Source organism: Mytilus edulis, chromosome 10 (genome assembly GCF_963676685.1).
Source record: "Mytilus edulis chromosome 10, xbMytEdul2.2, whole genome shotgun sequence".
In the NCBI taxonomy this organism is placed as follows: Eukaryota; Metazoa; Mollusca; class Bivalvia; order Mytilida; family Mytilidae; genus Mytilus; species Mytilus edulis.
The window spans coordinates 18,021,725-18,049,687 of NC_092353.1; the positions used below are offsets into that span (position 1 = coordinate 18,021,725).

Sequence of the window (27,963 nt, forward strand, 5' to 3'; positions counted from 1 at the left end):
AATATGCACATAGACCAAGGTGAGCGAGAAGGGCTCTTCAGAGTGTCTTTTATCTATTATGCACATAGACCAAGGTGAGCGGCACAGGCTCTTCCGAGCTTCTAGTTATTTTTTTTAACAACAGTTGAATTGTTTCTTTAAAAAAAAACATAGATTTTATGGTCTTTTATAAAATTAGTTTAAATGTTATTTTACACTTTGCCGCCTTTTCGACACTTTTTGTTCAGCTTGCTGTTCTTTAAGAACCAATGCTCCGTGTTAAAGACTGTACTTTGACCTATTATGGTTAACTTTTATAAATTGTGACTTGGATGGAGAGATATTGGCACTCATACCACATCTTCCTATATCTATTGTACCATTATATATAGTTTACAATGTTGTTTCTTCTCAGTTTTCATTTAGTTTATAATAATTAGACAAACGAAAGTACTCATGATTTGTTTTTCTTTTGCTCCTATGGGAATTGCCTTGGATATTGTACATTTCCTTTGTTCAGTTTTTAAGAGTTCACTTTCATAATTAATCAACAATGAAAAGTCATTCAGGTATAGCAGTTTAATGTACATAGGGACCCATGTACTCTTGAAAGTAGAAGTAAAACTACTGGTATATATATACCTTAGACAAGAACGGGTGAGTATGTTATTATTGTAACTTATTTTGGTGTTGATGAATTAGATAAATTGGTATAGAAATCAAGTGAAAAGTTCAAGTTGAGTTATCAACATTTAATCTAAATATTTGAATGAATGAATGAATACTTTATTTGCAAGTAGCATATACATGCTATGGCAAACGAAAATATATACAATATATGACAAACAAAAGACAGCAGAGAACAGTAGTTACAGAGTATACAATAATATTATGACAATATATGCGATCTAATTTATTTGAACAATCTGGTTAACATGAGTACTATTAGTTAATTATTGTAATAATTACTATTGTGCTAATTAGAGTGAAACAATTTACTCATTTCAAGTAATAATAACTGTTTGTAATAATTTGGTATAATAGTTGTAATTAAAATAAAATAAAGATACAGAGTAGCTAGGAAAGACACATCAACAGAAGTGTACAACATTGTATGACAGTAGGAATTTATATTATATCAACATTAACCATTGTATAAAATTTCGGCTTGAAAATAAATTAGAAAATCTTACTATGAGTTTGGAATTAGTTCAGTGCTAAGCTTTTGTCTTTATGTCTCTAGATGATCTAAACGTTTTCTAATGGTTTAACGCAGTCAATTTATGTAATGACCACCATAACAAGAAATTTAGCAATCTCTTTGTTACACATATGTGAATAGTATATTATGAATTTTGTACAAGTTGTATCTATATATTCTATATTATTATTTTAGAGCAATTTAATTGAATAGTGAAAGTCATGACAGATATCCTAACTATTTCGGCCTTGAATGAAAGGAAAGCTTACGTTGTAAGTTTAATGCAATGAAAGTTAACTGCTTACATATTTTATATTTTATGTTAAAAATATTTGTATTGTGTGATTTAAGCATTTTTTAAGTTGTTATCTTACGACAAAATATATTATTAGATGACTTTTATGTCTTTTTTTTAAAGCTATTAATTGGTAAAAAAAGTTTATTTATTAAATTTTGAGTATTCATTTGTGTAAGTATAATCATACAACATTTTTAAATTTCTCAGAAACTTGGTATTCTCGTCTCTATTGATCAGTGCTGTAAATCTCACACAATTTTGTGCCAGACTCACGCATTTTCCTAACTATTTTCCTTTGATCTATTGTTTTTCCATTTAGATCTTTATAATTTTGGTCAAATCTCATTCATTTGCTTCATAATAATTTGGCAGTACAGATAACTGCAATTTCTAAAAATGGAATTTAAATTGATGTACCTTAATTGCCTTTAAGCGAAACTCCTTATATTTAAAGTTGTAACATAAATTGGATTTTTTCCTTTGATGTTTTTATGAAATAATTTGCTTAAAAAGTGTGGTGAGGGAAAACCATGGTATAGTATATGCAAATTTATGTTGTACCATACTTTGCTTATTAAATATGCAACTCGACTAGAATCCAAAGGAAAAAGGCGGAGCTTCAACCATTGTATAACATATTCATTTTCATGTTATTCCATGGCTGAAGCGCCACCTTTTTTTTTTTTAAATGTATCCGCCTCTAAAATATTTAGGAAACTGTAAAACGTACTAAAAGATCAAGATCTTCATTTGTTTTCATTTTATAAGAAAAAGCAATAAATTATGTATACCACATTTCAAGAAACCCTTTTCAAACTATATAGGATTGTTACGAATTCCCTTAATTTTTGAAACAATTACTAAATGTTTCTTCTTTCAGTTTTGAAAAAAATAAAATTTAAAACTGTCATTTCCTTTGCAAAAATTCAATTAAATTTCGATTTAAAAGGGGGGGGGGTACATATACAAAAAGGAATAAATATCGGCTACAAATATCTGTGAAAAAAACATGATTAGGGGACGTATACTATGTACGCCCCTGGATCCGCCACTGTTAAAATATTGTTTTATCATTAAAATTGTGTTTTAATAAATAATCTAATAAAATACCGGAAGAAAAGCATTTTTCAATTAGATGAAAATTCTGTAAAATATGATTAATTTGCATGATACATTGTGAAAAAAAACCAATTCTTACCGTCATTAGAATAACTATTTAACTATGGAATCCGACATTTTTGTTTACCTCAGTCTGATGACATTATGAAATTAAACACAGAAGTAGTCATCCCTATGAGACTAGACCACTTTTCCCCCATAGACCCAATGTTAAAGCCGCCATTTTGTTTGGAGGAGGGAATTTTCGACAAGGGTCAAGTGGTCATTTTTTTTTTATTAGTAATATAATTAAGGAAATGTTGTGTTTCCTTAATTAATAATTAGTTATGACAAGTAATAATATTACTAAGTCTATTAATTAAATTGCTAATTACTATGTAGCGTCGACATTGGTCAAATGGTCATATTGATTGATTATAGTTTTAGACCATGGTTGTTTGGTCAGTTAAATGGCGTATCAGAATTTTAAGTGATGGTTTAATCGACCAAACATACAAATATATGACATTGTCATTACAATGAAACAAAATAATTTAATTAAGTTATTTGATCATCAAATTAATTAAATAGATAGATATCCATTCGTTTGTGTGTTTGATTTTTCTTTATTTTCCCAATTGATTAGAGACTTTTCTTTTTGAATTTCTTGAAGTTCAATATTTTTGTGATTTTATTTTTTTTTGGTGGTCAGTTATAGATGATTAAAGATGATTGCATCTGTTAATTAAGTCGAATCTAAATAGTAAAAATGAGATCCTCGCTTCTTGTATGTATAATCTTAAAGATTTGAAGATAAATGTGTTTCATTTTGTGCTTTCATTGTTGTTTGAATATTTTTTTCGGTATATGTTATATATACGCAGTAAATAAATAAACAAAATAGCAAACAGTTTGTTTAAATCATATTTTAATTGAAAAGCAATTACATTCATCTATAAAAGATTAAGAAGCTACACATTCTAGTATCCATAAGGTTTTGTAATGAACTTTTCAGTGATAACTCTTTTGTCAAATACAATTTTATAATCTTTACTCTCTCTACTTGTTATGATTCTAGTGTTCTGTTTGTCTCTTGTAATCTTGTTCTCGTCCCAAACAGTTATTTTGTCATCTTGGCTGCCATTAGTAACCATTTCACGCACTGTTTCAAAGTTGATACTTAAAGCATTTTTATAGTTTAGCGTTACACCCCGAACTTTACAAATTGTTTGATTTCCTCTATCATCAGGTTTATGCAATTTGTATGCGTAGTTTTTTGGACCACCTGTTACAAAATGTGTAATCTTGTTCTCGGGAACCTCATCCGTAAGATCTCCGAGGTAGTCCCCTAAAGACGGCTCCCATTCCCCTTCCTTTACAGTGAAAACAATAGAATCAGTATCAGCGTAAAGCACCCGCTGTCCTAATTGTTCCAAATAACTGTATAATTTGAGTCTAGCTTGAGAAGTTGTATAAGCCGCTAACACGACGTTAGTTCTTCCTGATGACTCAACAAATTCCGCTTTATTCCTCCAACGCATTTCCACCATTTCATCCGTTACAAAGTTCACACCTGTAACTTCTTGTTGATCACTGGTCAGCATATCGAAAAATATAGAAGGATCCGATACATAATCGACCTGTGGTAAATTTGTCCGCTGTCCAAACTTACCCCAAAAACTATTTAGCATTAGTTTTGCCAGTGCGCGTAACCCAGGATTTTTTTCTATCTTATTGTAATCGAGTAGAATGCCTTCTTTCTCATAGTAATCCTGAATGTAATGTTGCCTATGTTCCTTGGTTATACACCAACTAGGCCAGCCACTTGCCTCTTGCTTCATCTTCAGAAAAGTGTTTATGTACTCTGTGAAAATGCCTCCTGTTTTTGAAACGGGGTCATATTGCGCAACTTCATCGAAATGCCAGACTTCATATATTGTACTTAGTATGTATCCCTTATTTACTGCCATCTTTAGCTCATCTGTCACCCATGTTCCGGTAAAAGACCTTTCTTCATTGCCATGACGGCACGTTGTTTGCTGTTTTATCTCAGTACATGTTCTGCACAAGGAGAACATCAGTTTGTTGTTAATTTTAGCGGGTAACACTGGGATATGTAGGCCTCTAGGTGGATAAACTTTACATTTGATTAGTCCTTCATACATCGTTAGATCATCAAAGTTTTCTGTTACTATTCTAGGATGCCCTATTACAGCTTTGCCCGTTTTGTTTATGTACGGGTAAAGCGAGGTTACATCGTAGTATTTGATAGACTCATCAAAGGACGATTCGTGATATAAATTAAAGGCTTCTGTCCTCCCTCCTGCAAAGGCATCTCTTGGCTCTAATGGAGTAACAATATCCAAGGAGTCGATGAACTTTTTAATGTTTTCGTTTTCTCTGATATGTTTGTCAAACTCACATTCCCAAATGCATGTATATATGTAACCCTGTTTTTCAATGTAGGTTTTCTTTTCCATAGTTTGATGATACAAATCCTCCATTGATAACTTATTGACAGTGTTGATGGTATGCTGTGTGTAACAGGTTGGACATCCATGCCAAAAACACCCATGATATTCCAATACTATCTTTTCACCCTCGCTGTTCTCATAAAACCCATCTACTCTGTATTGGTCAATTATCTTCTCTCTACCGTTTCGAGCGTGTTGAATATCCACCCCCTTTGTTTGTGATATATATTTAATCCATTGTATGGCTTTTACAGAGTGTTTCTCTTCAGGACGATATCCTTGTGCTGGTATGATGCCGATAGTATCAGCACGTAAGAATTTAGTGCGAAACACCAAATTACATGCAGAAGCTATAGTAATACAAGTTTCAAACGGATCAATACCTCCATCTCCAGTAGCTGATTTAGTCATAGACATAAACAATTCTCGAAACCTTAAACAACATCGTCTTAATATATCTACATCAGATCGGCAGTATTTCAAAAGTTCCTTTTGGAAATCAAACATGACTTTCACGTTAGTTTGATACCATTCAAGAAAGTTTTCTCTGTCCTCTGATTTCATTGCGTCTGGGTTATAGAACTTGACATCTGGCAGCTGATTAAGAACGCTTGTCTGGTTTTCTTTTCTGTTATACAGATGTGGAAAGTATCCTTTCTGTAGTTCTTTGATACCAAACATTTTAGGCAGTTTTGAAAGCGCCATGGGTAGAAAATTAAGTGAGTCAATCATACGTATGTTGCATGACGGGACTTCGATAGACATGTTTTTTGCCCCACTCGGAACAATCTTTGGGAGAACACCGTTCTGGTACAGGTATTGTAGAATGGGAAAAGAATCATATCCTTTGAAATTGTGACAGATCACTGTGGCGCCATTATTTTCTCCAGAAAAAAGCCATTGACAAAAATCATATGTCGTATTCATTCCGCTGAAAATAAGTTCATTCTTTCCACAATTTTCACATACACTAAGTGGTGTCAGATCCTCTTTTAAACACTCTAAGCATACTTGTTGTACAACGCATAAGTTTGGTTTGTGTTCATAAGTTCCACATTTAGATTTTTTACAATTCTTGCATTTCGAGGTGCCTCGTTCTGGTTTAAACCCGTCCTCACATTCAACTAAATCGTCTTGAGTGCATTCGAAATCAAAGAAAATATAAACTTGGTTTTTGGTGTCATCCTCATCTACAGTGTCCATATCGTCATTTAGAGTGTTTTCTGTAAATTTGTCACCTTCAACCGGCAACATGAAACAGAGATGTCCAACTTCGTAGAAATCTTTACAAGTCTTGCAATATATCTCACCACATATATGTTCTTTTTTGTGCATTTTCTTATTAATAGTTTGACTGCAAATCTTGCATCTAATGTATGATTTGCATGTAGAGTTTCCTTTCCTGGTAGTCTGTGCATGTAGTCTATAGCATTCTTCACCATTGAAATGACGGTTACAGTCGTTACAGTATATCCAGTCGTCATCTTTGTTTTCGTGAATTTTATGGCATGATGTACAGATGTTATTGCAACGGTGTTCCTCTTTATGCTGGTATCCCTTTTTGCATGTGTGGCAATAATAATTACGGGATAAGAAAGCAGGCATACTAGTAATCACATCAAAGTGTTCGTCGTGAAAATACAAATAAATCTTTTTTTCTGCCTCTGGTCCTTGGAATATGATTCCATTGAAGTGTTCCTTTGAAACAACGTGTATTTGATATTCTGGCATCACTGCTTGAAACTTTTTGATTTCTTCAATTCCACATTTATGCAGAGGAACATGTGCAAGAGTATGTAAATCAGTTGCTAGATGTTCTTGAATTTTTCTACCTTGACGAATACTGTTCCATTTCTCATGTTTGTCCAGATTTGCTTTTGCGGTAACTAATGCCCTGGCACAACATAGATCATCTTTATTTCTTATGGTAAGAATACATTGCTTAGTTTTCATAAATCGCTCAAGATCAACGTATTTTCCTTGATTTCTTGTTCCACCAACAGGGAGTTCAACGTGTGTCATCTCTATTTCAAGTGAATCATCCAAAACAAATTGTTCATACGACTGCAATACCCTCTCTATTTCACGTAGTAATGTTTCAACGGACAATTGAGATACTTTCATAAACGGTATTGTTATAGGAAAGTCCAGCTCAGGACATTGAACTGACAATCGAATAAGATCTGTTGATTGCATAAACTCTGTTATGTTATTGATAATGGATCCAAACAAAAGTCGTAAAGTTTTCAAAATCTGTGGTAAATCCTGCACTTCTAATTCTTTGAATGATACTTTGTAACGAGTCGTTGTGGTGTTGAATTTAGGTATAGGCTGAGTTGACAATACACGTAGGTCATAAAACTGTTCCGGGTTGTCTTTCCTTGTGATGTGTCGCTTTAAGACTGGGTTTTCATCATTCGTGGCTTTTCTTTTTAATCCTCCTCCTGTCTGGGTATGTTTTTCTTCTGTGTGACGCTGTAGATTATCAATTCTTGAAAACAATAGACCGCATGTTTTACATTGGAATAAAGACCCATCCCGATGTCGCAGCATGTGACGATCCAGATTATCCCTTCGGCCAAACGTTTTCTGACAAATTGTACATGGAAAAGTATCCTTATGTCCAAATTGTCGACGATGATTGATTAACATCCCAACTTTGGAAAATGATGCACCACATTGTTGACATTCAAATCTATTAGGCATCATTCTTTCCTTGTTGTTTAAATGTAAATGAATGGATTCCGAAAAAACAAATTATCTTAAATAGTAGTATATTTACCCATAATGCCGTATTATCAAATATAAATATATAAATTGAAACACTGGATAGATATATCAGTATACAGCTGCCTTCGTGTGAGAACAGATGGACGATAAAACGTGTCCCGTATGTAAACTTCAATTTTCTAGAAAAGACGTTATGATTCGACATCATAGAAACAAACATGGAATCACTGAACCATATCCGCAGAGCAGTCATGAAGACCCGCCGCCGCCGCAGAGGGAAGGAACATCACCGCCGCCGCCGCCGCCGCAGAGGGAAGGAACATCACCGCCGCCGCCGCCGCCGCAGAGGGAAGGAACATCACTTCCGCCGCCGCCGCCGCAAAGGGGGGATCAGCAGGTACCGCGTAATGAGGATATGCCTCCGCCGCCTCGGAAGGAGGAAACAGAACACTTTGTTTTTAAACATCCATTCACGATGACGGTGAGCGGACCAACATCATGTGGCAAAACATTTTTTGTGAAACAACTTCTTCAAAATTTAAGATTGATTCAGCCCACTATTCACAGAATACTATGGCTATACAGACGTTGGCAACCACTCTACGACGAAATACAAAAGACGGTTAGACCATATGTTGAATTTATACAAGGAATACCAGTTGATTTAGAGAAGGATAGTTATATAGACCCAAGTGTAAGAAATATGATAATTTTGGACGATTTAATGTCAACATCAGCAAAAGATCCTAGAATCACAGACTTGTTTACGGAAGGTAGCCATCATAGAAATCTAGAAATAGTATTAAATCAAAATCTTTACTTCAGTAAAGATCCTACACAGAGAAGAAATTGTCACTACTTGGTATTATTTAACAACCCTGTCGATAAACAACAGATAATGACTTTAGGCAGACAAATGTATCCTGGAAAAGGACCATACTTTTTAGAAAAATTTGAAGAATCAACTAGTCAACCATTTGGCTATCTTCTTCTGGATTTAAAACCAACGACACCCGAAACGAACCGACTGCTTGGAAACGTTTTACAGCAACAATCAGCAAAGACCAAAAAAGTCATTCCTACTTCAAATGATATAAGAACAGTCCAACATTCACCCGTTCCTTATTCTTACGAAGACGGTCCTGGTGAACAGACGTATGAAAAAATGCCCTCCTGTGACGATTGTGGAGTAGTGCTTGACAGCATGCACGATTTACAAAGACATATCAAACATTGGTGTCCAGAAAACGAATATTTGAAAAGGAAAAGAGACAACGAAGACCTAGGAAATGAAAGTCCTTCAAAAAAATCAACCTCAGAATGGATTAAATATGATAGTGTTTCAGACGATGGTAGTGAAGATGTTAATATGGACGATAATGAAGGATATAAAAGCCTATTACATGAAGCCATTGATACAGCGAAAGATACTTGGGATACAAAATATGACAAGTACGTGAAAGAAGGTATGAATGAGGAAGATGCAATTCAACGAAGCAATGAAAAAATAAGCCATATTGTTCAACGTCAATTTTTTAAACGCTATACTGAATTGTTGAAACTGATAGTTCCCCTAGATGAAAGCAAAGTGCACTCTGACATTGTACAACAAATTCAGGATATTGCTGAAAACGATACAGATTACGAAACTCAAATTCGGCGTATTCTCATGAAAAAGCGACATCAATTTGATGAATTATTTGATGATGATTACTTTGAAATAAATACTGACACTGAGGATAATGACGATGAGGATGATGAAGAGGACACTGACGAAGATATACAAGAGGAAGACTAGTCCTTTATAACGTACTGTATAACACGCGTTTCATTATATCCATTTTGATATTTGTGTTGACAACATGTCTGCATGGGAGAAATATCTAAAGGAAATTTACTTCATTCCGTCAAATCCTGCCAGTTTTTCTGGACCAGACAAACTTTATAATTATGTACAAAAAGAAGGGAAGTACAAAATTAGTAAATATAAGATACGAAAATGGTTACAAAGCCAAGAACCATACAGTTTACAACGACCATTAAGGAGACCACAGAATAGAACGGAAATTGTTGTTGCTGGCATAGATGACCAATGGTCTGCTGACCTTATGGATATGGTGAAGTTTTCAAAATACAACAAAGAATATAAATACGTATTGGTAGTCATCGATGTGTTTTCAAAGTATTTATGGTTACGAAAACTTAAAGATAAAAAAGGCGAGTCCGTGGCAACTGCATTTCAAGACATATTTAAAACAGGAAGAGTTCCAAATAGAATAAGAACGGATATGGGACAGGAGTTCAAGGCAAAGAGAGTTCAGACAGTTTTTAAAAAGGAAGAGATTAATCATTTTTATGCGTTGAATGAGGTCAAAGCATCAGTGTCCGAGCGTGTTATAAAAACAATAAAAGCGAAAATATATCGCTACTTTTCGTACAATCAGTCTTACAGCTACATAGATAAGCTTCAAAGCTTTGCAGATGGATACAACCACACTATTCATAGCACTATCGACATGGCACCCATAGAAGTAAAAAAAGAAAATGCTGAAACGGTCCGCTTATCGAAATATTTTTCAAGACCACATTCTGGAAAGTTAAAGAAAATTTACCACTTCAGGTTTAAACTTGGCGATCGGGTTAGACTTACATATTTGAGAAATATTTTTTCTCGGGAATATGACGAAAAATGGACGGGTGAGGTATTCACGATATCCGGACGATTCTGGAGAAGCATGACACCGTTATATCGCATCAAAGATTACCATGGAGATGAAATTTCTGGATCCTACTACCAATCTGAACTCCAACAAATAAACGTCAAAAACAATTCCTTGTGGAAAATTGAGAAAGTGTTAAAAACAAAAGGAAGAGGACCCTATAAACAATATTATATCAAATGGTTAAATTGGCCAACCAAGTTTAATTCATGGGTGAAAGCCAGTGATGTTAAAGACTTTTAATCTAATTGTTTTCTTTTATAATTGTATTACAAATAAAAAATATCAAATTCACAGTGTATATTATTTTTTTTTTGTACCAAACTTTTTTGTTTATTGATAGTATATGTATTTTCTCGAAAATATTAACTAATAATCATAAAAAAGATAAATATACATGAAAATCTAAACATTTCTGATGCCCTTTACGAGAAACGTTCAGAAGATTTCACGCTGACTCCTAAAAGGGCGGAGTCTCCCCTCGATAAACGAGACCATGCATGTGTAGGATCGGATGAATAGTCAGACTCATAACAGTGGACAGGTCATGTCAAGCACCAAACATCCGCTATTGGCTAAATGACCTCAACTAGAGCCTCATTCACATACATGCACGTGGAAATCTACTCTAGATGTTCATGTATATTAACCTTGAAATATAATTATTACTTATTAAAATACGTATGTTCATTAATTAAGTTAAGAATTTAATAACCTTTAAGAAGCACCCTTATATCAACAGAGGTGGCGTGTTGATATCTATTCCAAGGCAATTGCGAGCATAAAGGACCACACTCTCTGCCATTGGAACGGAGTTACTCTTTCTAGTTAAAGAAAATTAGTTTATCTCCATATATCAGAATATTTTACGGTGTTTAAATACTTACAACTATTTTCAGTTCGAAATGACGTGGTGGTTCCTTGGAACTTTAACTCAAGAGACATGAACTCACCTGAGTTTTGTCGTATTTATAGTGGTTCGTGGACCGGTTCACCAATAGGGAAAACAACTCTGATGTTCACAAATTAAAAATCCATTTAAATACGGAATTACATAACAAACAATATAAATAATGACATTTTATTACACTTATGTAGAAAACAATCACGAAAAAATCGTTTTAACACAGATCTTAATAAGAAATCAACATTCATATCCTCCTTAATCCCCCTTAAATTGGACTGATCCATTTTCCCCTAAATTTTACCTGTTCAGTTAAATATGTCCGCCATGTTGATAAGTCGTGTTTTTATTGCTGCTACCAGAAAATCACATTTTAACATGATTAAAATTGATGGATGTGCCCAAATTATCGGATAACGTTAAATATTTATTCATGGAATTGATTAGCGTTAATAATTATCATTTATTTCACATGGATTAATTTTAGTGAACAGTTATTATCGTAACGGGGGATCTCTCTGTAAAAACAACAACAAATCGTGTCGGTTTTGGTCAGGTCTACCGATTTCTTTTATACTTCTTTATAAATTACATTATACGGTGTTTTGTGTGTGTGTGTGTGTGTGTGTGTGTGTGTGTGTGTGTGTGTGTGTGTGTGTGTGTGTGTGTGTGTGTGTGTGTGTGAGGGTCTATTGTGTGTGTGTGTGAGGGTCTATTGTGTGTATTTTCTTTGTTTATTAAGTCTTAATTAAAAAAAAAAAAGATACATTGCGAGAATCGGTCTGAAATTTGTTTATCTATGTATTGGTATATAAAACCGGTATAATCCAGTTATTGATAGCGTCAGTTTAACATGGTCAAAATGTAAACATGACCCAAGTTATCACTTTTTGATTATATTCATTTGAAACAAATGTCTCTAATTTACAATAATCGATATCACCCGACTTTCACAAACAAAACAAAAAAAAAACAAAAAATAAATAAACGTTCACTGTCAATGAAAATAACATTTACACAAACATCTATTTATACTCATGTAAACATTGAATGTACGGTTCACTTAGTAGGTCATATAAAATACGGCAAAGTTGAAGAAAATATTTTGGAATACGCTGTACATGTTTTGAAATACAAAGGATGGCATACTGTTTATTCTTTAACTGGTCATCAACAACAACAAAAAAAGGTTTTGTCTGGATTAATTAATTGGGTCAAACCCTATTTACCCGAGTAGAAATTAATCAATTTAATATGAATTAGACTTTGTCATCATGGAATATTTGATTAAAAATTAATCATTATACTTAATTACATTATTATTTGTCATAATTAATTATTAATTAAGACATAATTAATTATCAATTAAGAAAACACAACATTTCCTTAATTATATTACTAATAAAAAAAAAATGACCACTTGACCCTTGTCGAAAATTCCCTCCTCCAAACAAAATGGCGGCTTTAACATTGGGTCTATGGGGGAAAAGTGGTCTAGTCTCATAGGGATGACTACTCACAGACGATCATACACGAAGCAAGCGCAAAAGTGACTTGCGCGAGCTTCCATTTCATTGGATAAAACTGTAACGTGATCAGTTTCCAATATTAGTTGAAGGTCTTGAAGCTGTCAATCATTTTATTTATATTACAAATTTCATATACCATGTGTCTTACTCATTAACATATTTAAACAAACTCATCCTTCGGATTCGTTTGTTTAAATGTGTTAACTCGTAAAAACCATGGTATATATAGTACATACCATTTGTAAACTATGGTATTAAACGCATCTATTTGAGATCATCAGAAGCCAATAAATGTTTTTGAGTATAACATAGAAACTTCCCTTAACTATTTATATGTGATAATAATACATTGTATAATATCTTATTTGATTTTTAAATATTTTGCAATTTGGCACATAAGACTGGTAATTTAGTACTTTTTAAAGTTGCATTTGAAGTTTGTCACACTGTACTGGTGACACTTTTAAACAATATTATCATATAGAAACTCCTATCACTTTCAGCTGTGATGAGCTGTTAATTTGTAGAATCAGTGTGTCATAAATTTCTTTTAAATTTTTAGAGTAACTTTCCATTAGAATTTTGCCAGAGTCAAGTTGAGGAATATTTTTACAGATTTTTTGGTGATGAAGTAATCAGTGTTTATTTAAAAACAGATTTTGTCCATCAATTTCAGGTATTTGTATTCATATTTTGCTATAGCAAATTAGCTAATATATGTAACATGCAAGTTAAAGTAAGTTATAATCTGATATAATAGACTGAAAGTCGGTGATTAAAGAGCCTGTATACTTTAAATGTATTGTTTACACATTGTGACTTTGATGGAGAGTAAATGTCTCATTGGCACTTATAAAACATCTTCTTATTTCTATTGAATACGTATGTTAATATGTACCATGCTTAAATCAATTTGTGTGAATATGCATATGTTTGAATTGTAATATGTTGAAGAATTTGTCTCCTCATACTGTACGATAAGACAGCCAAGTGAGACTTGCACATTATCATGCTTATTTGATGACCTTTTCCTTTGATCTTTAGTTTTTTTGTCTTTGATTTTTACAATTTTGGCCAAATATTATGCATTTGCATTTAACAAGACCTTAGAAGATGGTAAACTGACTGCTACGAATTAAATCTTAAATGAAATTTACATCACGCCATGTTTGATCATGTTTATCTAAAAATTACGAAATCATGCTGAGTGCCTTTTTCAAGATTATGGGAAATAAATTATAAGTACAACTTAGTATTTGAGAAACTGAATTCTAATAAATCATTTGAAATAAATGCTGAATGTATTGCTCAAAATTTCTTACATTAGATTTTTATTTCCTTTTAGGGAGCAGTGTATGTGGAGTTTCGTTCTAAAGACAGCATGGAAAAATTTGTTAATTCTAGTGATATACTTATAATTGGTGACTACATGCTTGACAAGATGACAAAGTGAGTTAATGGTTTAGAATTGGATAGTATTATACAACATTTAGGTAGAAAGACTGCATAAGTGATTTATAGATATAAGAATTTGTGGTATTTGTGCCAATGAGACAACTCTCCATCCAAGTCACAATTTATAAAAGTCAACCATCATAGCTAACAGGAAGTTTGGTCTTCAACACTATATAAAGGCCTTGGCTCACACCGAACAGCAAGCTATACAGTACCTCAAAAATTACATAATTTACTTACTTTTATCATGATTTTTTCTTGAGGGGGGGGGGGGGGGGGGGGTAATTTTATTAATCTAATATTTTTCTGCTAATAATCATATTGCAATATTCAATAATAATAAAACAAAAATCTGATATTCATTGAAAAGTTGCCAAGGGAGATAATTTTTAATAGCCAGATCAAGCAAGACGTTAGATATAAATGCAGATAAACAGTAACAGTTTGAATCTTCCTAACATGCATTGTATTTACTATATTATAATTATAACAGATTGGATTATTATGAAAAAAATAAAGAACGAACAAAAGGGAACAAGGAAAGAAGAATAAGGAAAAGAGAGGAGTAAGTATTTTTACTGGAATAGTCAGCACAAGACTGTTTTCCATTTTGAAATAGTTGAAGTCTCCCTATTTCTGTAAATGAAAGCATTTTGTCAGTCAGGATAATATCTAATTAAAATATCAAACTATTTCACAAAATGTCTAAAAAACTTGCATATGGTGATTAAGACATAAAAATGTGTTGGTTAACTTGTGTTTGGGGATAATGTGCTTAATATATATATCACAATCAACTGAGATTTCAAAGTCCATAAGAAAGATAAAGAGTCCATTAATTATCACCGACAAGAAATGTTTTATTTTGAGTCAGCAAAGACGATTAACAATTTAATTCAGAAATTTTGAGATGCGAGCTACTGTAGGTGTATTTTAATGATGACACACTTATGCAATCCAACTGCCTATTTAAACATGTTTTATATAGAATATCTCCCTACAACTGCGCAATTTGGCTACACCTCCTTAATATTAATGTCATAAAATAGCTTAAAAATAGAAGAGACATGATAGCTTTTTGTTTTTTAGTAAGTTATAAAAGTTTGTTTCTGTCTTGTTCCACAAAACCATGAGGATTTCTTCAGCATCATCCCATTGAATTTAAAAAAAGAACCTGAGAGCTCATGCATCAGATTGATTCAAATTACATGTAAATTAATCAAGCCATGCACAATATTTGTTTTACAACTGCTATTATTGAACAAACCAGATATCCTAAGTCCTTTAAGTATAACCACTTGAGCAATAGCATGCGAAGCCTCAAGTTGCATTAGCTATAGCAGTATTCAACCATTACCTTTTTTTAAAACATACATGTTTCCTATTCTATTTTAAAGAGATAATGCAAGGAAAAAGGAGGAAAAAAGACAGGTTAGTATTTGTTCTGTTATAATATAACATCTTGTATATTGGGTATTTCCAGTTCCCATTGTAACAGACAAGGTAAATACCAAATGAAAATTATTTCCTTGCAGTCATATTGCCTAAAAGGACCAAATAGTAGACATATAAGTAATCATGGTTTCATTTTATAAGAGTTATGCTGAACAACTACATACGACTAGACAATGAAACTTCCACTGTAAAATTGAAATCTTGCATATAATTGTCCTTTTATCGTTGATCTAGATCTGGTCATCAAGTTACGTATTCTTTGTTTTTAATCACACTGGTTTCTTTTGACTGGATCATGAATATTTATGTAATTATGAGACTTGTGTACACCAGCATACTTAAAACTTGTGAAAACTTGTGACCTCATTTTGAGGTTTTACTGTCCAGTAGGCAAAATCTGATACGGGTAATATATCATAAATTAAACCCAATTATAATTCTTATCAAAAGCTAAATTCTGGATTTAAACATTATTCCTAAAACTAACAGACAGTCAGTCAGTCAATCAGTCAATCATAATAATTGTATATTTCATAACAGGACATCATTAGACAGATGACCCACGGAGCTGTATTGCATCTTACAAATATTAGAACTTGTATACATGGAAATAGAAATAATTACTCAGACGATATAGATGAAACTGAACTAGGATATAAACACATTAAAGAATATTTCTCAGACTTTGGAAGAGTGGCCCATGTGGATTATAATCCGGGTGATACCCAGGTATTGTTTTTAGAAAATGTATTAAAGACGGAAGTTCGGGAACTGCAATTTAATGTATAGCCAAGTGTTTCCAGAGGCAGAAAAGGGGTGTATAATGGTAAAGTTAGGTCAGCTTAAATGTTATTACCTTATTTCTTTTATACCGTAACTTTCTTCTGTTTTGTCATGTGTGTTCCAGACTCAAATGTGTGGAATGAAATTCATAAGTATCATCATGCAGTTATTCACCACTGACCAAAATTTTGAAAAGGCAGAGATTTTGTTTATTAGCGTTGAACCAATGAACAAAAGCGAAGTAGCCAAAACTGTCTTAAAACAACTTTTCCTGAGTGTTTTAAACAGCAGTATCAACCCACCCACTAAGTACATGCAATACAAATGTATTATACAAATAATCAATACTATTGATTTCACTTACTTCCTATTTTTGTCTCCTTAATATGAAAACACAGACAGTTGGACAATTTGTCTAGAAATAAGTGAGCTAGGCTTAAATCTGCAGTTTACATTGTGATTATATACTTAAAAGATATCACTTTTTCACAGGCATATGTAAGATTCGAGGAAGAAGGCACAGCATTGGAGGTTTTCAAACAAATTGGGGCTGACAAAGGAAATGTTCTTTTCAACAATTGTTTGGTTGACATGGATGTATTACAAGGTTGTAGTAAATACAAAACTACTTTAAGTAACTAGTATTTCAAACTTTTTTTGTTTTTAAATCACTTTCTTTTCATGCTTAAACTATATTTTTTGCGCAAGATTATATGGACTATACTACCTGTAGTTATGGTTTGAATGGCTTTTGTGTTAAGTCTTCAATAAAGTTACCGCCATAGTCATGGGACTTAATGATTAGGTAACACCTTAGAACTATAAATTAGTAACCACATGTTTAGCATATTTTGCCCAATTTAGCACACCAGTTTCAGTGGGTCAACAAACAAGTAAATATAATCAGAAAACATCCACCATTAACCTTTTGAAATTCTATGATGGAATAACGGGGGAAATTTGCCTTGACTTTGCTAAACATCATGAGAGAGATATAGCAGCAAAGATATAAGAGAAATTTAGCATTGAAACACCAGATATACTAGTATATGTGAGTTAGGCATCTTTGATATAGCAGAAATGTGAGGTAAGCATTGATCAATCATGACTCAGCAGATATGAGAGGTAGGCGTCAATAAATCAAAACAGGTATGTGAGGTAGGTATCAATGACACAACAGGCATGTGAGATAGGCACCAATGACACATCATGCATGTGAGATAGGCACCAATGACACAACAGGCATGTGATCAGGTATGCAGCAATGACTTAACAGTCCTGTGAGGTAGGCACCAATGACACATCATGCATGTGAGGTAGGCACCAATGACACATCAGGCATGTGAGGTAGGTATCAATGACACAACTGGCATGTGAGATAGGCACAAATGACACATCAGACATGTGAGGTAGGCACCAATGACACATCATGCAAGTGAAATAGGCACCAATGACACAACATGCATGTCAGGTAGGAACCAATGACACATCAGGCATGTGAGATAGGCACCAATGACACATCAGGCATGTGAGGTAGGCCACAATGACACAACATGCATGTGAGGTAGGCACCAATGACACATCAGGCATGTGAGATAGGCACCAATGACACAATATGCATGTGAGATAGGCACCAATGACGCAACAGACATGTGAGGTAGGCACCAATGACACAACAGTCATGTGAGGTAGGCACCAATGACACAACATGCATGTGAGGTAGGCACCAATGACACAACAGGCATGTGAGATAGGCACCAATGACACAACAGGCATTTGAGATAGGCACCATTGACACAACAGGCATGTGAGATAGGCACCAATGACACAACAGGCATGTGAGATAGGCACCAATGACACATTAGGCATATGAGGTAGGCACCAATGACACATTAGGTATATGAGGTAGGCACCAATGACACAACAGGCATATGAGGTAGGCACCAATGACACAACAGGCATGTGAGGTTGGCACCATTGACACAACAGGCATGTGAGATATGCACCAATGACACAACAGGCATGTGAGATAGGCACCAATGACACAACAGGCATGCGAGATAGGCACCGATGACACATCAGGCATGTGAGATAGGCACCAATGACACATCAGGCATGTGAGGTAGGCCGCAATGACACAACATTCATGTGAGGTAGGCACAAATGACACATCAGGCATGTGAGATAGGCACCAATGACAGAATATGCATGTGAAATAGGCACCAATGACACAACAGGCATGTGAGATAGGCACCAATGACACATTAGGTATATGAGGTAGGCACCAATGACACAACAGGCATATGAGGTAGGCACCAATGACACAACAGGCATGTGAGGTTGGCACCATTGACACAACAGGCATGTGAGATATGCACCAATGACACAACAGGCATGTGAGATAGGCACCAATGACACAACAGGCATGCGAGATAGGCACCGATGACACATTATGCATGCGAGATAGGCACCAATGACACATCAGGCATGTGAGGTAGGCACCAATGACACAACAGGCATGTGAGATAGGCACCTATGACACAACAGGCATGAGAGGTAGGCACCAATGACACATCAGGCATGTGAGGTAGGCACCTATGACACAACAGACATGTGAGATAGGCACCAATGACACATCAGGCATGTGAGGTAGGCACCAATGACACATCAGACATGTGAGGTAGGCCGCAATGACACAACATGCATGTGAGGTAGGCACCAATGACACATCAGGCATGTGAGATAGGCACCAATGACACAATATGCATGTGAAATAGGCACCAATGACGCAACAGACATGTGAGGTAGGCACCAATGACACAAGTCATGTGAGGTAGGCACCAATGACACAACATGCATGTGAGGTAGGCACCAATGACACAACAGGCATGTGAGATAGGCACCAATGACACAACAGGCATTTGAGATAGGCACCAATGACACAACAGGCATGTGAGATAGGCACCAATGACACAACAGGCATGTGAGATAGGCACCAATGACACATTAGGTATATGAGGTAGGCACCAATGACACAACAGGCATATGAGGTAGGCACCAATGACACAACAGGCATGTGAGGTTGGCACCATTGAAACAACAGGCATGTGAGATATGCACCAATGACACAACAGGCATGTAAGATAGGCACCAATGACACAACAGGCATGCGAGATAGGCACCGATGACACATTAGGCATGTGAGGTAGGCACCAATGACACAACAGGCATGTGAGATAGGCACCAATGACACAACAGACATGTGAGATAGGCACCAACGACACAACAGGCATGTGAGATAGGCACCAGTGACACAACAGGCATGTGAGATAGGCACCAATGACACAACAGGCATGTGAGATAGGCACCAATGACACATTAGGCATATGAGGTAGGCACCAATGACACAACAGGCATGTGAGGTAGGCATCAGTAACACAACAGGCATGCGAGGTTGGCACCATTGACACAACAGGCATGCGAGGTAGGCACCAATGACACAACAGGCATGCAAGGTAGGCACCAATGACACAACAGGCATGTGAGATAGGCACCAATGACACATCAGGCATGCGAGATAGGCACCAATGACACATCAGGCATGTGAGGTAGGCACCAATGACACAACAGGCGTGTGAGATAGGCACCTATGACACAACAGACATGCATGAGAGGTAGGCACCAATGACACATCAGGCATGTGAGGTAGGCACCTATGACACAACAGACATGTGAGATAGGCACCAATGACACATCAAGCATGTGAGGTAGGCACCAATGACACATAATGCATGTGAGGTATGCACCAATGACACAACAGGTATGTGAGGTAGGCACCAATGACACAACAGGTATGTGAGGTAGACACCAATGACACAACAGGCATGTGAGATAGGCACAAATGACACAACAGGCATGCGAGGTTGGCATTTATGATACAGGTGACATGTGTGGTAGGGATCAATGACACAGCAATGCAACATGCAAGAGAAATTATTTTATTCAAATAGCAAACATCTTAGAGCAGTTACTGCTTACAATAAGGGAACAATGAATTGGTGCATTTATTGTGTTGATGAAGGACCTTTTTTTTTTACTTCAGGTGAAACAGAAATAGATTATTGGAGACAAGTGGTGACAATATTGAAACAAATTCAAAGGAAAAAAAGAGTCAATCAACTGAAAAAAGAAAGAAGAATGGAGAGGACGAGTCTACAAAATTTATGATTGGGAGTCAAGTAATACTCTGAAAAAAGAGAAGATAGAATTTTGATGAGAAATCTGGATGTATGTTGCAGCGAGACATGAACAATCGATAATTGAAAACTTTTAGTGACAATATATCAGCATAGCTCTGAAATTTATTTTCAATTAAAGCATTGAAGTTGATTTATGGACAGATTTTGAGTATATAATAGGAGAAGACTAGTAGGTTTAACTTCACATTTACACTATACGGATTGTAGTGGACTAATTAAATTTACTCAAACCTGTCATATTTATAATTATTTACGGTATTGTAAATATTCTTTTTCATAGAAAAAATGAAATTTTGTTAATCTTTAATAGTTAGATATTTTATAATTAAAGGGTTTACTCTATGGCAGATTCAGGGTCTATGGGCATTTTGGTGTTGGGAGATAATTCTATAGACAGTATACACAGCTACTTTTGCATAGGTAATATTTCTGTACTTAAAATCTGTAGAACTGGAAATTTACTTTTAATATTTAGTACTAAATGTATTTCTTTACTGGAGATTTATTGTAATAGTTAGGTACCTGTATTTTATAGTACTTGATTTGTATACAAAATATTTTGGTACAGAAATAATTCCAACAGTGCACAATAGTCCATGTTTGAAAATCATGATAACTTTAAGACATTTGAAATAGACGATCTTTCAAAATTGCTGAAAATTTAACAACGTAACCAAAAATCTGCAGTACTTTAATATCAAGTACAAATCAATTACTGTAAAATACAGGTACCTTAATATTACAATAATTTAAAAATAACAAGAAAGTACTGAATATTAAAAGTAGATTACCAGTACTACAGACTTTCAGTACAGAAATAGTACCTTTGCAAAAGTAGCAGTGTATGCAGCAAAGATATTATGAAATCTTAAGGTACATTTTCATATAGAACCATATTCTTATACTGTTATTGTCTGGAAACCAAATGTTTCCAGATGCTGTCAATGATGTATACGGCTTCAAAATATTGCGGTTGTATAATCAAACTTGTATTAACTTAACATTTACCGATAAAACATAACTAGAGGCTCTAAAGAGCCTTTGTCGCTCACCTTGGTCTATGTGAATATTAAACAAAGGAAGCAGATGGATTCATGACAAAATTGTGTTTTGGTGATGGTGATGTGTTTGTACGTCTTACTTTACTGAACATTCTTGCTGCTTACAGTTATCTCTATCTATAATGAACTTGGCCCAGTAGTTTTAGTGGAAAATGTTAGTAAAAATTTACAAAGTTTATAAAAATTGTTAAAAATTGACTATAAAGGATCTATAATAATATTCAAGATAATAACCCAAAACAGTAAAATTTCCTTAAAATTACCAATTTAGGGGCAGCAACCCAACAACGGATTGTCCGATTCATCTGAAAATTTCAGGGCAGATAGATTTTGACCTGATAAACAATTTTACCCATGTCAGACTTGGTTTTTGAGTTATAAGCCAAAAACTGCATTTTACCCCTATGTTCTATTTTTAGCCATGGTGGCCATCTTGGTTGGATGGCCGGGTCACTGGACACACATTTTAAACTAGATACCCCAAAGATGATTGTGGCCAAGTTTGGATTAATTTGGCCCAGTAGTTTCAGAGGAGAAGATTTTTGTAAAAGATTACTAAGATTTACAAAAAATGGTTAAAAATTGACTATAAAGGGCAGTAACTTCTAAAGGGGTCAACTGACCATTTCAGTCATGTTGACTTATTTGTAAATCTTACTTTGCTGAACACTATTGCCGTTTACAGTTTATCTCTATCTATAATAATATTCAAGATAACCAAAAACGGCAAAATTTCCTTAAAATTACCAATTCAGAGGCAGCAACCCAACAACGGATTATCCGATTGATCTGAAATTTTCAGGGTAGATAGATCTTGACCTTATTGTCAAATTTGCTCTAAATGCTTTGGTTTTGGAGTTATAAGCCAAAAACTGCATTTTACCCCTATGTTCTATTTTTAGCCATGGCGACCATCTTGGTTGGTTGACCGGGTCAACGGACACATTTTTAAAATTAAATACCCCAAAGATGATTGTGGCAAAGTTTGGATTAATTTGGCCCAGTAGTTTCAGAGGAGAAGATTTTTGTAAAAGATTACTAAAATTTACGAAAAATGGTTAAAAATTGACTGATAAACCCCAATTTTGTCATAAATCTATCTGCTTCTTTTGTTTAATATTCACATATACCAAGGTGAGCAACACAGGCTCTTTAGAGCCTCTAGTTTTTTTTATCTGACTACACAATCCAAGTAGATGAGCTAAAAAAATATTACACCTTACTATCTACTTAAATGGCATTGTTTTACACTAGTAATTTTGGGGCACTTTATAGCTTATTGTTCGATGTGTTGAAGGCTGTGCATTGACCTATAATATGGTTTACTTTTATAAATTGTTATTTGGATGGAGAATTGTCTCATTGGCACTCACACCACATCTTCCTATATCCATTGGTATGAATTTCGGGTATGACATCTAGACTACAACATACATCGTAATATATGTATTGCTAGAAATGCCATTAAATTGAATATAATTAAACAAAAAGGTATATAAAGACAAATTTAATCATTATCAGATATCTAACAATTATTCAGTCAAATTCTTTTTTCAATATTTCTTAATGCCAAATTTAACAATATTGGTTTGTACAGTTTATTTTGCTGATATGAATGTTAAACGTGTTTCAATAATATAAATTATCATACAATTCATTAATATGTTTTAAAACGCTGGTTAAATAATTTATTTAAACTAGATTTGCATTCAAAGAAGTTCACATGACATTTACATTTTAAATACACATGTACATCATTTATAAAAAGAATTACAAACAAGAGGTTGTACATGTTGTTGTTCTAAGCATAACCCACCAAGCAATCATAGTAAACGAAGAAAGGAAGGTAACTGACAAATCTGAAAAGTGCTTGCACATTTCTGGTCAACATTAGTAGCTGTATGCTACATGTAGTCTTGTTGAATAGATATCGACAAGCTTATTGCAATAGAGCCCCCCACTTCTAGAGTGAGATATAAAAAAACTAACACCATGCATATAATTTATGCTGTATAAAAAAACAACATATGAATCAATCCAATAAGTTCATAATTATGAGGTCATAATATGGGGATGGCACATATAAAAAATGAAAAATTTGACTTTGTCTTTCACATTTAATACTTTCAGTTTTACTTTATTTACCAAGATGTTCAAACAAAAAAATAAATTTAATATGTGTTCTGATATATGCATCAAAATCCAGTTATTTAAGTGTAAACATGGATACAATCGACTTTCTTTAGAGTCCTTCATACCAGATTATTTGTTAGTAGTTATATGTTTGAAGTATTTCACTGATTAATTAGGAAAATACTAAGAGTGCATGCATGTAAATGATTCAATGTGTCACAAAACAAATAAATAGTTGCTATGATTTTAAGAAAGGAATTTTATTACAAGGTTCCTACATAAGAAATAAAAGCATCCAAGTATTTTCACTTCTTTTTCTTCAGTTTTTCAAATCTTTTTGTTAGATCATCAAAGTCAATGTCCTCTCCCCCTGCTGACGATGTCCCCACAGAATTACCAGGGTCAGGTAATGTATTATTAGGTACTGTTGGTAGATCTGGTAAATTAAAGCCTACATTAGGTGGGGGTCCACTGGGTGCACTATGGACCTGCTTCTTTGGGTCTTCGCCTAACCAATCATCATAGGATGGTTTTGGTGGAACTGCTCCTGGGTCCACAAAGCCCCCTGGTCCAATTGGTCCTGACTGGGGAACTGGTGGTGGAAATCCACCTGGTTGATTCTGCTGAAATAAAGTAAATTGTATTTAAATTACAATGTTTGTACTTTCAAAGACAAATAATTAGGAATATTAAGTTTAAATCTGCAGAATGTTCAATGTACATAGTACCATAGTTCATATTTTTTGTAAGCTGTGTAAATTCATAGCATTCTGGTATGATCATGATTGATTGATTGTTGGTTGCTTAATGTCCAGTGGCAAATATTTCATACATGTTCAGGACGAATGACTGCTTGTGACGTTCTTTTTTAAATCCTAAGGTTGCTGTGTTGTTAAAATTTGTTTTGTCCTCAATTATGCATCCATACATCTCAGTTGAATAAACATTATAAATATATATATATATGCAATGTTGAAGACAAAGAACTAAAGGAAGGAAAAATTCATCAGCCAAATGGATTGAAATTTAAATTGCTCGTTATGTAATATGAATATAGACAATTGAGAGTTCACATTGGCAATCATATAGTTCCATCTTCTTATTTTCATAACCATAGACTGATAAAGATGTGAAATACATGTTGAAGTATATTTTCATTGATGTCACTTCTATGCATCCTGAGTAATAAGTTGTGAAAATTTTGTGATTTTCCAAATTTCAGATACATCATTCATTAAACATGTTAAATAATCATGATAATGTTGTATAATTTTCAAAATAAAAAGTCATACAGATATATATACTGAGTTTGATCAAATGTACATGTTCCTGCTGAGGTCCCAGTGTTTTCCTTTTTTCACTAAGGGAAGGTGGGTGTTTTAAAAAAATCACTTGCAACCGGGTGGTTTTTTTTAAAATGTCCACCCGTTTTTTTTTAATTTACTGTGGGTGCATGTGGGGGTCACAAAAATAAAAATTAGTATAATATATATGTGGACCGTCCACAGACATGAAATGTACAATGTAGTTAGTATGATTGCCAATGAGACATGTACATCAATCCATGACTCTTTCAAACAAAATTTGCCCTGATTTTTTTCCAGCTGAGATTGTTAAATGTAGATGGATGTACATGTACATGTGGATAGGAAAAGTTGAAACTTTTAATAACAATATTTCCATCTATTTCATTTTTAACAAATTTCTAACCTGTTGAGGTGGATATCCTCCACCTGGTGGAGGAGGATAGGCAGGATCTTGTGGGGCTCTTGGTGGATAAGGTGCTGATGCTGATGGTTGTATCTGTGGCACACTCATGCCACCTCCCCCTCCTCCCCCACTACCACCACCTCCTTTCTTCTCATCCAAATCAATTAACAAGTTCTCTGCAGCAAATATTTCATCTTGAGCCATTACTGAGGGGTCAGGTTCAAACGGTACATTATATGTCTTGGCTATTTCAATCATGTATCTTTCTATTAAAATCTTGGGTGGTGCTTGAACTCCTAATTTATGCATAACTTTTTCATTAACATTGTTCAGTTCATTTGTTCTACAACTCTGAGCAAATTCTTTGCCATATTTAGCTGATAGCTGGTCAGCGACAATTTTTAATTCTGGAACATCTGCTTGTAATCTTGGGGTTGCCCAGATCAGTGTTGCTATTGGCTCTTCCAAACCAGGATCTAGTTCTCTGTAATGTTAAAAAAACAGACTCATTTTAATATACGTTTTCATAAGAAAACTAAGCAAATCATGCAAATGAAAAAGAACAGATCTACAAACAGGTTTAATAAATTAATCCTAACTAGATTATCATGATTGTAATCATGGTAGACTAATGATTAATTAATCAACATATAAATCAAGGCATACATGGAAATTAAAATTGTTTCCTGAAAGAACATATATTTTAGACATCAAACATCCCAAGAAAAGAGAAATAATTCTTGCTTACATGTATATTGAACCAACTAAAAACAATCAATAGAATGGACTACAGCATATACAAAGCCTTTTATAAGCAGCTTATTTTATATGGGTTTCACTTTTTGTTGAGTTAAATCACATCACATGTACATGTACAGTAACAGCATATTGATGGTCATATAATTATGAAAAGACCACCGGCACTTGTTTCTATCCATGGCAAGGTCAACTTCTTTTTATATGTAGGACTCAGATGTGTGATGGGGTCGCTGAAATGTGATGGTCACACTGAAGTACTATGGTCTATGCTGAAGTGCAATGGTGTATTTAATGCTTGATTTCTATTTTAAAATCAAGACATGTAATTATTATGAGTTTTTTTTATATGTAAAAAACTATATAAATTAACATTCATTATTGTCTACTAAATGAGAGATTATCTTCATGTAGACATCTTCATTTTCTAAATAGTTCTGCATTAGCATTCTATCAATACGACAGTACGTTGTTTCTCTCATGAGTTCCTCGTTTACCGTAGTCTTACAATAAAGAGACTGTGGCCCATGTATATTTACAGAATGTCACGCTCCATTGTACACAGTGTAGAACCTTTTATAGAGTGTAGACATTTGCTGCAGACAGTTAATTTACACTATCCATGCTATCTACATTTACTATCATGACTATCCCCTCGTTTCTTGTTGTATCAACAGTTTACATATTGTAAGACCCTTATTAACTTAAAAACTGCTTTTTCACATTGATCGCTATATAAACACGAAAAGCATACCAATAGCTAGCTGCGGAACTGTACATACATTGTAGCTCTTAGGTCCTTATGTTATTTTTTTACTATTTGCGGAGGTCAAACCATCAGATGCACCTCAGCCTGACCATGGCAGTTCAGAGTACCATTGTATTCTAGAGTTCTACATATATGGATAGCCACCTTCCCATGGATAGAAACAAGTGCTTGGACAAGTATGTGAAATGCTTACTTTTGTGTTTGGATTAGACCAAATCGTGCCAACAGAAGGTCACAGTACATTTCTAGAAGTTCCATAGCTTCAACCAGGTAATCTTCTCGAACAATATGTTCTACCCTTATCCTTGCTCTATCATCTTTTGCTCCTGAAATGTAATCAGCTATTTCTTTTCTAGCTTTGGCAGCAAGTTCTGTCTTTTTCTTTTCAAGTAGTTTTAACCGATTTATCACCAATCGCAGATTGGTTTTCAGTTTGTTGTAATTTGCGCTACTGCTGAACATTTTGTCGAATGCCTGAAAAGTGATTTCTAACCACTGTGTCACAGTTTTATTTCAACATATAGAAATTCACAGTCACACGACCCTGACAGGATTTGTTTGTGTTTGACGTCACTTCCCTGTTTATCGTACGAAAATAAAAATAGAAATATATCATATCATTTACGTAAAATGCAATCAATTGTAGATG

At 34.4% G+C, this 27,963-nt stretch overlaps 2 protein-coding genes across 4 annotated transcripts; one reads left to right on the forward strand and one right to left on the reverse strand.

Moving 5' to 3' along the window:
- Positions 1–510: 510 nt before the first annotated feature.
- On the forward strand, positions 511–21,134 carry LOC139492370 (lupus La protein-like). Of its 2 annotated transcripts, XM_071280575.1 has the most exons (9): positions 511–636; positions 1,376–1,452; positions 13,496–13,609; positions 14,279–14,382; positions 14,882–14,953; positions 15,786–15,819; positions 16,384–16,572; positions 17,119–17,233; positions 20,729–21,134. In XM_071280575.1, the coding sequence occupies exons 2-9, from the start codon at positions 1,402–1,404 to the stop codon at positions 20,851–20,853; spliced, it is 804 nt and encodes a 267-aa protein (XP_071136676.1). In that variant the 5' UTR covers positions 511–636; positions 1,376–1,401; the 3' UTR covers positions 20,854–21,134. The 2 variants fall into 2 exon arrangements, with proteins under 2 accessions (XP_071136676.1, XP_071136677.1); XM_071280576.1 differs by lacking the exon at positions 13,496–13,609.
- Positions 21,135–23,440: 2,306 nt separating this feature from the next.
- Positions 23,441–27,917, reverse strand: LOC139490531 (IST1 homolog). Of its 2 annotated transcripts, none has more exons than XM_071277330.1 (3): positions 27,508–27,917; positions 25,790–26,273; positions 23,441–24,702 (listed from the first exon to the last, which is right to left on the reverse strand). In XM_071277330.1, exons 1-3 carry the CDS (start codon positions 27,774–27,776, stop codon positions 24,385–24,387), a joined length of 1,071 nt encoding a protein of 356 aa, XP_071133431.1. In that variant the 5' UTR covers positions 27,777–27,917; the 3' UTR covers positions 23,441–24,384. The 2 variants fall into 2 exon arrangements, with proteins under 2 accessions (XP_071133431.1, XP_071133432.1); XM_071277331.1 differs by having other exon boundaries at positions 23,441–24,699; positions 27,508–27,905.
- Positions 27,918–27,963: the final 46 nt, after the last annotated feature.

Bases quoted from the DNA above. Each gene is read 5' to 3' on its own strand.
- LOC139492370 (XM_071280575.1), top strand. From the start codon at position 1,402: ATGACAGATATCCTAACTATTTCGGCCTTGAATGAAAGGAAAGCTTAC. The intron at 14,954-15,785 runs GTAAGTATTTTT...TCTATTTTAAAG, and splicing joins AGAATAAGGAAAAGAGAGGA to AGATAATGCAAGGAAAAAGG. The intron at 16,573-17,118 runs GTATTGTTTTTA...ACTTTTTCACAG, and splicing joins ATAATCCGGGTGATACCCAG to GCATATGTAAGATTCGAGGA.
- LOC139490531 (XM_071277330.1), bottom strand. From the start codon at position 27,776: ATGTTCAGCAGTAGCGCAAATTACAACAAACTGAAAACCAATCTGCGA. The intron at 26,274-27,507 runs GTAAGCATTTCA...TTAACATTACAG, and splicing joins GGTCTAATCCAAACACAAAA to AGAACTAGATCCTGGTTTGG. The intron at 24,703-25,789 runs GTTAGAAATTTG...ACTTTATTTCAG, and splicing joins GAGGATATCCACCTCAACAG to CAGAATCAACCAGGTGGATT.